The 11,560-nt window shown below is 47.4% G+C and overlaps 2 protein-coding genes across 10 annotated transcripts in view; one reads left to right on the forward strand and one right to left on the reverse strand.

The window, feature by feature from the left end:
• KDM2B (lysine demethylase 2B) overlaps window positions 1–2,453 on the forward strand; it is a 108,002-nt gene extending 105,549 nt beyond the window's left edge. For 5 of the 7 annotated variants that reach the window (XM_048322904.1, XM_048322905.1, XM_048322908.1 and 2 more), the window contains 3 exons: window positions 184–285; window positions 605–823; window positions 1,201–2,453. In XM_048322904.1, the coding sequence (XP_048178861.1) occupies window positions 184–285; window positions 605–823; window positions 1,201–1,382 (503 nt within the window). In that variant the 3' untranslated portion in view covers window positions 1,383–2,453. The remainder of the gene's footprint in view (window positions 1–183; window positions 286–604; window positions 824–1,200) is intronic. The other 2 variants (XM_048322907.1, XM_048322910.1) reach the window with 1 other exon arrangement.
• A 239-nt stretch (window positions 2,454–2,692) lies between these two features.
• RNF34 (ring finger protein 34) lies at window positions 2,693–11,348 on the reverse strand. Of its 3 annotated transcripts, none has more exons than XM_048322911.1 (6): window positions 11,314–11,348; window positions 8,121–8,339; window positions 6,411–6,800; window positions 6,032–6,085; window positions 5,603–5,804; window positions 2,693–4,530 (listed from the first exon to the last, which is right to left on the reverse strand). In XM_048322911.1, exons 1-6 carry the CDS (start codon window positions 11,317–11,319, stop codon window positions 4,343–4,345), a joined length of 1,059 nt encoding a protein of 352 aa, XP_048178868.1. In that variant the 5' UTR covers window positions 11,320–11,348; the 3' UTR covers window positions 2,693–4,342. The 3 variants fall into 3 exon arrangements, with proteins under 3 accessions (XP_048178868.1, XP_048178869.1, XP_048178870.1); XM_048322912.1 differs by lacking the exon at window positions 11,314–11,348 and adding an exon at window positions 10,816–10,976; XM_048322913.1 differs by lacking the exon at window positions 11,314–11,348 and adding an exon at window positions 10,742–10,764.
• Window positions 11,349–11,560: the final 212 nt, after the last annotated feature.

Below are 11,560 nucleotides of genomic sequence, written 5' to 3' on the forward strand. Positions count from 1 at the left end.
AATGGGCAGGAGCCCCCACAGCTGAACCTGGTGGTGCTGGGGCCGTGCTGTCCCTCGGGGAGTTGGAGGTAGTGACTTGCAACACTCCTGGCTGGAGCCCCGGGGTGACAGTGATGTTCTCTGGCTGCTGAACCGTCATCTGAGCCACTGTGCTGGTTTTCTGTCTGACTTTCTTCTCTTCAGGCTGCAACGGGTGTACTTTAGAGAGTATGGAAACACTTTCTTCCAGTTCAGGGAAGGAGCAGTTCTGTGGGTCATGCCACATTCGCCCGGATTTCGGCTCAGGTGAAATTTTGAGCAAATCAGATCTGCTTTCTGGCATGCACTGCACAGCCTACTGCTTATTCCCAACTTGTAATTCTGCTGGGCCCCTGCAGTTACTTTCATCCCTTTGTTTTGAAATCAGGAGGTGGCTTTGTCCACGTGCCTGTTCCAAAAATAGACAACTGTTCCTGCTGATACTCCAAAGCTCCAGACAGGCAAAAGCTCTGAAGTTGACCTAGGGCAGCAGTGTTGTGTGTCACGGTGCATTTCATAGAGGCCTGCAGATGTTGGCAGCACGGGGTGGGGCTCCTGGGAGTGACCTGCTGCCTCTGCCTTGCAGGTCAGATCGACAACCGGAGTAAGCTACGGAACATCGTGGAGCTGCGCCTGGCCGGCCTGGATATCACAGATGCTTCGCTGCGGCTGATCATCAGGCACATGCCCCTGCTCTCCAAACTCAATCTCAGTTACTGTAACCACGTGACAGATCAGTCTATTAACCTGCTGACCGCCGTTGGAACCACCACGCGGGATTCGTTAACGGAAATTAATTTATCAGGTAAGGGATGGGGGAGGGGCACTGCCCGTGGCATCAGAGCTGTGGGGGGGGTTTGTCCTGCTCCTGGCGTAACTCCCTGGCAGCAGCTGGACGTGCTGCTGCTGGAAGTGGCCCCGCAGCTGCCATGAGGTGGTGGTGTATCCTCACTCATCCTCCCACGGGATTTTCCAGTGCTGCTGCTCTGCACATCTGGGCTGCCTGGCTTTATCCCATGGGTTACACAACAGCAGCAGGAATGGGGATGGGCGATGGAGCTGGCGGGGGATTCCTCTGCCGGCACCGCAGGAGGGGCAGAAGGGACTGGCCAAGGTCAGGATAAACCCTCCTGGTGCTGGAGAACAAAGCAATGTTCAGTTCCTCCCCTCTGCTCTCCCCAGACTGCAATAAGGTCACTGATCAGTGCCTGTCTTACTTCAAACGTTGTGGGAACATCTGCCAGATCGACCTGAGGTACTGCAAGCAAGTGACGAAGGAGGGCTGCGAGCAGTTCATAGCGGAGATGTCCGTAAGCGTCCAGTTCGGGCAGGTGGAAGAAAAACTTCTGCAAAAACTGAGTTAGTTAAAGGACTCGTGTAAATACTGGGGCGAGGGGGGGAAGGGACTAAGAACACGTAGGGATTTTATTTTCAATTGGGAACTTGGAATATCAGAAAATGCCGCGATTGGATTTTACAACTCTTGTTGAGGAGAGAACAACGTGAAACTACCCATGTTAAGAATTTCAACTTGTGCCACTAAATCAGTCCACCTGGGATGTCCTGCACTGGCTCTTATGCAAATTCATAAGGCGACTGTTACTGATGATAATTGTTCACACCCTGGAAGAGGACTGAGCTCCAAGAAATACTGTTATTTAAAGTACCACAGCATGTGCTTGGTAGTGTAAATTTGATTTCTGCTTTTCATTTCTTAAGAAAAAAAAAAGTTGGTGTCATTCAAGTGGACCACGCACTGCATTTCTGCCTTCTTAACACGTTTTGTTTTGTTACATCTTACATTATGCAGAACTATTTTTGTACAAAAATTGTTTAAAAATTATTTATGCAATGTTTGAATGCATTACCAGTGTTTCGGTTTTGATTGCCAATTTTTATCTTTACTTATGGTAGGCGAGAACTTAACCTATACTTCGTAGACAGTATCTATCTACAAACGTGCCCAGGTCAGGAAAAGTAGGTTCATACTTTCAACTTAAAGCATGTTTTAATGGAAGTTTATATCCTGCTTTGTATACTTCAGAAGTGACATAAGCATGTTGTGGAAATAAGGTGTAAATTATAGTTGAAGTAAAACACTTTTATCTGTATAGAAATCACCTTTTTCTCAAAATTTTAAAAGAATTCCAATTTCAGCTTTTGCACATAGGAGGGTTTCACTCTGTAGCATGAGCTCTTGTACTCAATATAAAATTAATTTATACAGTGAGTCCAGCAGTAGAATAAATGGTCAAACGTAGTCTCTCTTTCTTTGAAGTGTGAGTTGAGTTCTCATTTAAGGTTTATAACATGGTTATTTCCTGATTGTAAAATTCTGCATTCATAAGTGCCATTGTTGTACGGTGTTGTTTTCGTAGACCTTCCTGATGCAGTTTTACCTTTGTTGAATTTGTATAAACAATTGTACAAAAACAGGCGCTGCCTCTGTGCGTTTCTGTCAGGGCTGAGGGGGAGTGGCTGCAGGGAGTGCTTGGGCTCTGGCCCGTGGCTCTGAGTATTTTCCAGTGCATTGTTACATCCACATCTCCATTCCTCCAGCAGGCATCTATCTGCCCAGCTCAGGCTGGAGGAGCACTGACAGCTTGAGAACATTAAAGTTGGAGCTGAGTAATCCCCAGCACTCCCAGGGCTGGGTAAGAAAAGAGACAGAGGCTGAGAGAGCCCATCACCCATCTTTATTAAGTTTGAGTGGCTAATGAGCAGCATGGAAACAACAGTGAGGGCATGTCTGTCTTCATTAGCCTCCCCTCTGGACAGACTCCAGGAATTAAGTACCATTAAAAAGTTACTTCTAAAAAATAAAGCCATTGAGAGGTTTGCTCCCTTCTGAAAAATACCCAGTCAAGCTAGGAGCTGTGTCCTGTGTGAGGAGGAGCTACTTTCTCTCTTCCACACCAGCCCAACCCTTCACAGAACAAGAGCAGGTGCCAGTGCAGCACAGGTGCCAGCTCTCAGGTCCTGCACCCTCAGCCAAGCACAGCCTTGGCTCTGGAACTTTGCTGCCACATGGGAAATCAAAGGAGAAACAGTAACTTTGTTAATCAACTCTGCTTAAAGAATAACTGGACACACATGGCCCTTCCTCACCTTTTTTTTTACAGTGAACTTCACCAATCCCAGTCATGGCCATGCTTGGCCCCAGGCATCCTGTTTTCGCCCCCGACACGAGCTACTCTTGCTGCTCCTTTCCGCAGATCGTTGCTCACAGACATCCTCAAAGGACCATAACAATTCCTGCTCCAAGAGGACTTGTACCCCAGCTCACGGCACAAAGCCCAGCCTGACCCGGGGCCAAGGGCTGGCAGCAATAACAGGGCCCTCAGCAGCCCCTGGGAAGCTGGTTTGGGTGAAAGTCTGTGAACAGGAGGTTTTAAACAAAACCTGTTTGCTGTCCCTGCTCCTGCCTCCCCCTCCCCAGTTAAGGTTAGTAACACCATACATTCCATGTTAGCAGCAAGGAGGTGGTGCCCCTGATCAGGATTCACAGTAACATCAGGCTGTCGGCACGTGGAGTACAATCATCACAGATTAATAGTTACAACAGGCATGAGTGGATTAAGGACCACGCGAATATGGTTTACTGTAATACCCCTTCTTAAAAAAATAGTTTATTCCTAAACTAAAAACCACTTAGTAACTGGTTTTTGGAGCCCACCAGGCAGAGCCCGCTGCAGCCCCTGAGCCCTGCAAAGTGATGGAGTGTTGCATACACTGACAGAGAACAGCCAAGACAGCACACGTGTCATGACAGACATTCAGAGGGAGCAATCAGCATAAAGCAAGATTGCTTAAGGGCTTCTGTGTGGGAACAGTTCATGGCAGTGCTTCCTAAGCCGTGTCCGACACCGGCACCACAGCCACGCTGTCGGAACAGATACATTCTATCGTTAGGGAAAAGCTGAATAATCAACTGATATATTCATTGCTTCTAATGCACTAGAGAACACCACAGGCTAATAGGCTCAAGCAGAGGTGTTTGCTGACCACTTGCCGAGTGCTGAATGCGTAAGGACAGGTGAGATTCTTCAGAAGAGAGCAAGAACTGCTGTAAACAGTTTGACTCCAACAATCTGTGGGGCTGTAAGGTCAGTGGGGCAGCGCTGCTGCTGCACGCACAGGCAGCACCTGGACCTGCCCAGCCCCGCACTGCAGGAGCTGCTTGAAAAACCTTTCACCAACTTCTTCTACATCTTGATGTCGAAAAGGCCGAGTTTAACCAAGAACTACAACGCTGCCGTGCGCCCCAGGGCCCAGCACTCCTGGCCACAGGAATCCTGCCCGGGGGACTCGGGGCAGGGCTGGGTTAGGATTTGAAGACATGCACGGCCCGCACGACGTACTGGCGGCAGATGGGGCACTCGCTCATCCTCTTGCCACACTTGGTGCAGGTGACCATGTGGCCGCACTCCAGCAGCACGCAGTCGATCACGGCGTCCATGCAGATCCGGCACAGGTTCTCATCGTCCTCGTTCAGCTGCATCTTCTCCCCCTCTGGAAACCAACAGAGAGGGAGGTCACAGCTCTGGGGCCTGCAGAACCAGGGCAGTTCCAGCCCAGCCCCATCCCCTCACATGAGCTTTTTTAACCCCCAGCTACAAATTAATCGGTATTCCTCCAAAAATAAGCAAAGAAATAAGAACTAGAAAGCCTCTCAAGTGAACATCCAATATTTAGCTTCATTCTTTAAACCCAGAAACTATTTTCAATTCACAATGTAATGTCTGTGAAATAATGTGCTGGATTAAGATTCGGAGCATGTTGGTTTTTCATCTTGGAGCTCACTGTTTGGCAGAACGCTTTCCTCAGAAGATTAAACACAATAATAATAAAACAGACTAAGAAGTGGAAGCCTTAAGTAGGCCATAAAGGTGGCAGAACTGAATAAAACCTGTCAATTTTCATTGCAAATAGTCAACATCCCCATCAATACCTGAACATGCCATTAGACCGTGGTGAAAAAAATAAACATTGAAGTTTTCCTCCCAAGTTTTGTGTGAGCAGGAATTGGTCTGAGGACAAATTACACAAGTGAAAGATTCCAACTGCTGCATGGAGTAGAGGGTAGAACAACAGCCACTGAGCAGTAGCCACAGAACCACAAAATTTATCATGAACATGTGAACTGAGACCAAAACACTTGGACTTTTGTCACTGTAGATTTTAATTCTGCAGTAACAGACCTGAAGTGCCCTGATCTGCATGGCTACAGCACAGCTGTGGCTAATGTCCTGTGAAACCCAGCAAAGCACATGGAGGTGCCAAGTTTCAGTTCTCTGAGGAACCAGTTCTCAGTTGTGCAATTTTACCTTCACCATGAAAGCTGAGCTCTCCAAGCTTTGGAAGAAAAGTCTCAAAAACCCAGCACAGTCCTGGAAAGCTTTGTTTAATCGCTACTGTTCAGCTACTCTAGGGGCACCTTGCATTGTTAAAACCCATTTTCCAGGTGTTCCAGCAGAGCAGACCAAGCTCAGATACCGAGTTCTTTCACTGGCAGAACCAAACCAGAAACTGGAAACCAGGAACTCAGTAGTTGTAAGAAAGCGGAAATAAAGTATAAACCTACGTGTCTTGTGGTTCTCCTCATTCTCTCTGTATAGTCTGCTCACTTTTTCCACAAGTTCCCATTTTTCACAGCATCCTGAGTAGTTGACAAAATTACAGGCGAGTATTTCCTTCAGCTGCCGGACACTCAACCCTTCGATGTCTTCCAGACTGGAAATATCGGACAGGGATGCCCTTGCTCGCTTCCTGGACAGCCCCAGGGTCTGAAACACATCAGTTGTGTGGTGTTGAGCACCAGAGCTGGAGCACACGAAGCTGCAGCAGCTTGGCTAAAGTTTAATTCTTTTTGAAGCTAGTGTGTGCAGACATTCATTGCTCGACACAGCAAACTCTGGAAGAACCCAGAGCATGAGGCCAAATGTTGGCAGAGATCTAAAAGACTTTATGGTGTCACATGCCAAAAATCTATTCTTTGGATAGTTCATCTCACCTGCTCTTCTGCACTTTCTTCTTCTTCATTGTTTACAGATGTTTCCATTTGTCCCTGTGTACAAAATGAAACTCATCAGGATAAAAAACCATGTTATTCCCTTATAAAACACTTTCCTTCCTACCAAGGTGATCACAGGTGACAATGAAATGACATTTTGACGTTCCAGTTGCTACTCATCAGTCCAGGTTTAAGTCACCTCTGACCTGAACTAGGAATCTTTGCTAATTATCTCCAGCTTTCAGGTGCAGGATACAAAAGGCATTTTTCCTGCCCCTCCAAACTGTACCAATTGGTGTTTTATTTTAAATCGAGACAGAACTATTAAAAAAAAAGATATAAAGTAATACTATTGCATAAAACTTGTTAATCACTGTACCTGTGAAGGTGTCCCACTTCCTGTGCTTCCTCTTCTGTTGGCAAGTTCTCCTGGATTTGACATGGATACAGACGTGGAAAAGGGATGGGTAAAAAAGCCCGAAGTCTGTGACCGTGACGAACGCAAGCTGCCAGCGTCCATGTCCTCCTCCGACCCCAACCCATGGTGGCACAGCACCAGGTCCACCAGGTCTTCCTTCTCTCTGCAGGTGTCCGTGGGGATGTTTCTGAGGATCAGATACTGACGCAGATCCTTCACTTTCAATCTCATTAGCTGAGGGCGCTGGAAGGCCGTTTCTTGCAGCAAGTGACAAGTGGAACATCTCCTGAGATTCTCTTGTAAGACTGAGCAAACGGAGCAAAAATCCTTCTTGCAGTCACAACACACGTGCTGAGGGGAGAGGAGGGAACCATTCAGCTGTGCATCACAGGAAACAAATCCAGGCCCTGCTCTCTCCTTCTCCAGGCTACAGAATTTACTGTTACTTCTTCCACTGTCAGTTGTGACAGACATCATTTTTAAGATTTAAGTCCAGCAAACTGCCCTGTCAAACAGTTTTGCAGGTGTCCCAAGAGAGTCCCTCGCTCTTTTGACACTACTGAAGCTGATTTGTGGTTTTAGTAAAAAATACTATGAATAAACAGATGAATAAAGTATTCAAGTTGTAGATTAGACAACAAACAAAACTAAAACCAATGTCATGGTCTGTTAAAATACTTTTGAACATACTGTCACTGCTCCTTTCACATGTGTAACAGTATAACCCCAAACTTTACAGAACCTACTGCTTCCTCAACTGATTCCAAGAACTCAAAGTAGGGCTCGAATGTGAGGAATCACATGGGAGGGACACACTCCCAAAAGCCCAGATGTCACTTCGGAAGAAAGCTTTGTTCAAAAGACTCACAATACACAACAGCTGGAATAGACAAGACTGTCAGCATTCCAGCTGCTGAACAAACCCAAACTCCTCAAGGTTTTCAGGATTACAGTAAATTAATATTGGCTTCAGCTATGTCCTTACACAACACTTAATTCAACAAAGCCTTGCCATGTGAATAGGACACATAAGGGGAAAACAACACACAAACTGAGGGAAGAGGTTTCATGATCATCTGAAAGAGCTGCAGAGGATTAGGACACTGGCAGGAGAAAAGAACAATCCTGAACAGTTATGATACGCAGAAATAATATAATATTAACAATCTCAATTTTATCTGCATTAACTCACCAACCTGCCTCCTAAGGAAGGAAGAGGCTGTTGGAGCACAACAGCACTGAGCAGAGCGAAAGCTGGTTAGGAAACAACCAGAACTGCATGAGAACTTCCAGAAAGAAGCTGGAGTTTTTGAGTTTTTAACTTTTCCATCACCCAGTTTGTTCACTCCAGTACTCAACCACTGTTTGATGCCATCTTCAAAACCAGATTTGCTTTACTGTTTAAGATTCTGAAGCTAATACGTATCTTACAAATCAGAGTCCATTAATTTTCAGGCCAACCCAGATCCAACATGTCACTGACTAATGAACATCAGACTTATTAACTTCTAATCCTGGCTGACAGTAATTTCCTGTGACTTCAGAATAAGGCACTTCCTCCCTCCCTGCCTGTATCTGCCTCAGGTTTCTGAGAAACACACACTCATCTCTCAGCATGCCACAGATGCGTTCATAGGGGTAAAAATACTGTGCAGTAAGAAATATACTCACTTTTTTCCTAAAAACTGAAAAGGAAAGTCCACAGGCTTTGCAGACGATGTTCGTGCCGGCTGCAGCAGGAGCTGGATATGCTGAGAAGTCTGTGCTTGGTGTAAACCTGAATGGGCCAGCACCTCCCCCAAAGCCGGCCTGCTGGCCACGGACTGCTCCCGTACCCATGACTTCATTCAGCAACCCGCAGCAGGAAGCCCACATGGAAGTAGCTCCCGCCTGAAAACATCACAAAGCAAACGCAGAGAATCAGTATCTCAAAGCCCACATCAGATGTGCCTTGCTGCTGAGGAGCTACTTCACTCCATCTGTCATCATCCCAGGAGCATGTGGTGCAAATTCCCGGAGCTCCAGGATTCCAGCACACTCACGGCTGTGACAGACCAGCTCCACTCCCAGCTGAAATCCAAAGTGGGAAAGATTTGCCTCTGAAAGGCCAACGCAGGCACAGGGAGCTCACACTCACAACTCCTTTTCTAGAGAATTCCCCACAAAAAGAGTCAGGAATTTGAGGAGTGATGCAACAGCAGAGCAAGGAAGGAGTGACTGACAGCCCATTGTAGGTGAGGGGCAAACCCCGAAATGGTGACAGGCAGAAAAGGCAACTTCTCATGATTAATGCAGAACTGTCCCTGCAGGATCTGCTCCAGAACTCATCCAGCTCTGGTATGACTCACAACAAAACTCTCTCTGAAATAACATTCCTGGTTTTCAAACCTGAAAACCAATCTTCATTAGAAGATAATTACAGTCTGGTTTCACTGAGAAGGAAATGTTTGTTCAAGACCTCCCTGAACCTCCTTGTTTTGTTGCCTTACAAAATGTTTAACAAAAGTTAAAATAAATCTAAATGAACTTACTTTCTATTGATTGGATTTCAGTTTTGAGTCACAGTCTTAAAACACTGCAAAAAATTCTGAACACATAAACAAAGTGCTACTTTTTATCCTTGGAAGCCCTTAGCACTGGACTCTCTATCAAAAGTGCACAGTCTACTTGAAGGTGGAATTTGGACTCCAAGCTGGGCAAGTCACAAGTTTAATCACTGTCAGGTGGCTCCCTGAGACCTGCTAGAAAAAAACCAGGAGGGGCAAACAGAATCACATCAGGTTCTCCCTGAAAGGAAGCTGACAGGTACAACTTCCTTTAAATTTTTTCCTACTTTTTTCTTTAACAGCAGTTCTCTTTTTCATTCCAGGACAGCATCTTTTTTTTTTTTTTTCCCCAAAGCACCAAGACAGAAAATAATTGCTTTTGAGACTTGTAATTCTTACTGTAAAACCCCAACCAACCAGAACACACACTTCAGCTCTGTAACGTGGTGCTTTAATTCCTGTAGTAGCTACACTAATTTCTAGATGAAGTTGCACATTTTCCCTGAACTGAACACAATCCTCTTACATTTTTGGGAACTTAATGCCAGAATAACTGGGGATAGGCCAGAACTTCTCCGTTCAAACCACAGAGCACAAAAGGTAAGAACAAGAGCTTTAGTTACAACATCAAACATACATTCTAATTAAATCCTCTCATCTGTTAAATCCACTCGTCATTATGGGTATTTCAACAGCAGAATTATCATGGTGTAACAAGAACCCTCTGTGCCCTGGGCACCCCACGCACAGGACATCTTCCTCAGCCTCCTCAGGATGAACTCCAGCGGCCCTTCCCTCACACAGCTCACATCCCAGCCTCAAACTAAGGCTTGTTTTACACTCCTCCATTATAAACACTGTGGAAACTCATCAATATTAATTTCTCCTGGACAAAACATAATTATCCTAGCTTATTAGGCAAGAGGAATTAACTTTCCAGAAATACATCCTGAAAACCAATGTCAATCCAACAGAGCTCCGAGTTTTAAAACTTGGAGCTTCTGAAAAATACTTTCTCTCATCTTTAGGGAAAGCTGTAGCACAACCATTCCTCTCATTCATCACCTATTCTTCAAAACTGAGGAGCTAATTATGTATCTACAAGATTTCAAAACAGCCTCATATGCATAACGGAAAAATAAAATCATTAACCAAAAGGATCTTTCAAAATTCAACTTCCTTTATTACACAGCTATGGCCTGTTCAGGGGGTCACAGCAGCAGCAGGACACACAATGACTAAAAGGACGTAAGACATTTGATACCACAACCCCGGCCTGAGAGTTTAACACCTGCTTCTTAGACTTATTTTATTCCAGAGCCTGTAACAACTGTTCAGACATCACTGTCAACAGCAAACATACGTATTTTTAGGAACTTTTTGTCACCCATTTTGGACACAAGAATGCTGTTGATATCTTTATCTTGCTGCCAACCACTCACTTAAGGTGAAAGGTAGGGCTAAGTGGGCATTAATTTTCTCCTTAACCTACATCACCTGTGGATTCCTTCTATGCCCTCAGGTCATGAACTGATAACTGAATTACAGTGTCTAGGCTCTCCATATTGCTCGGTAAAAGAAATGACACCGTGCTGAAAAGCACCAACACAACACGCAAATTAAACACGCTAAAACAAAAAAAATCCCTCTCTTGAGAGTTAATCAAAACAATTCCAATTTCTGCACCAGAACTATCAGTCTCCACTGCCATGGACAAGCTGCCATCGGTATCTTCCCTCCCCATACCTTATGTGCATCTCACAGGAGCAAAATGCTGCGTTCCAACTTCTCTGCTTTTCGCTTTAAGGGTGTTTAGTTACCTGATGAGGATTTCACCTGCTGCTCCTGCCACGCCTGTGCAAGCTGGGTGTGCTACCAAAGCCGCAGAACGACAGGAGAGCGGCGCGAGGGATTTACTTTTAATCATTTTAACCGAAACTTCCTCTTTACACCCACCCTTAGACCAAGCAGAGCTTTTCCGGGACGGCACAACAGCCCCGGGCGCGACGCGGCGCCCCAGCGGAGCGACCCGGGCTCCGGCCCCCCGGGAGCCGCCGGTGTGCCCCTCACGGGCCCGGCCCGGGCCCTGCCCGGCTGCTGACTCAGCGCGGGGGCCCCTCGGCTCGGCGGTGCCGGCCCGGGCGCCCCTCAGAGCGGGGCGGGACGGCGGCCGCGGCCTGAGGCGAGCCGGGAGGGGCGGCCCGGCCCGGACATCCCGCCGGGTCCCCCGCCCCGTCACCCTCCCCGGTTAGCCCCCTCCTCCCTCCTTCCTTCCTCGCAGAGGGAGAAGCGCTCTCCCAGCCGGATGAACCCCTCACCTTCATGGCCGCTCCCGCCGCTCCAGCGCCGCGTCGCCCCCGCCCCGCGCCGACCCCGCCGGGCCGCCGCTCGGAGGGCGGGCCCTGCCGCCGCGCCGCACGCCATTGGCTGCCGCGCCGCCGCGCCGCGCGCCCATTGGCTGCTCCGCCCCGACGGCGAGCGGGCGCGGCCAATGGGAGCAGAGGACACGGCGGGGCCGGGGGCGGGGCGCGGAAATGCCCCGAGCGGGGCCGGGACACGCGGGGG

Source organism: Corvus hawaiiensis, chromosome 18 (assembly GCF_020740725.1).
Source record: "Corvus hawaiiensis isolate bCorHaw1 chromosome 18, bCorHaw1.pri.cur, whole genome shotgun sequence".
NCBI classification, from domain to species: Eukaryota; Metazoa; Chordata; class Aves; order Passeriformes; family Corvidae; genus Corvus; species Corvus hawaiiensis.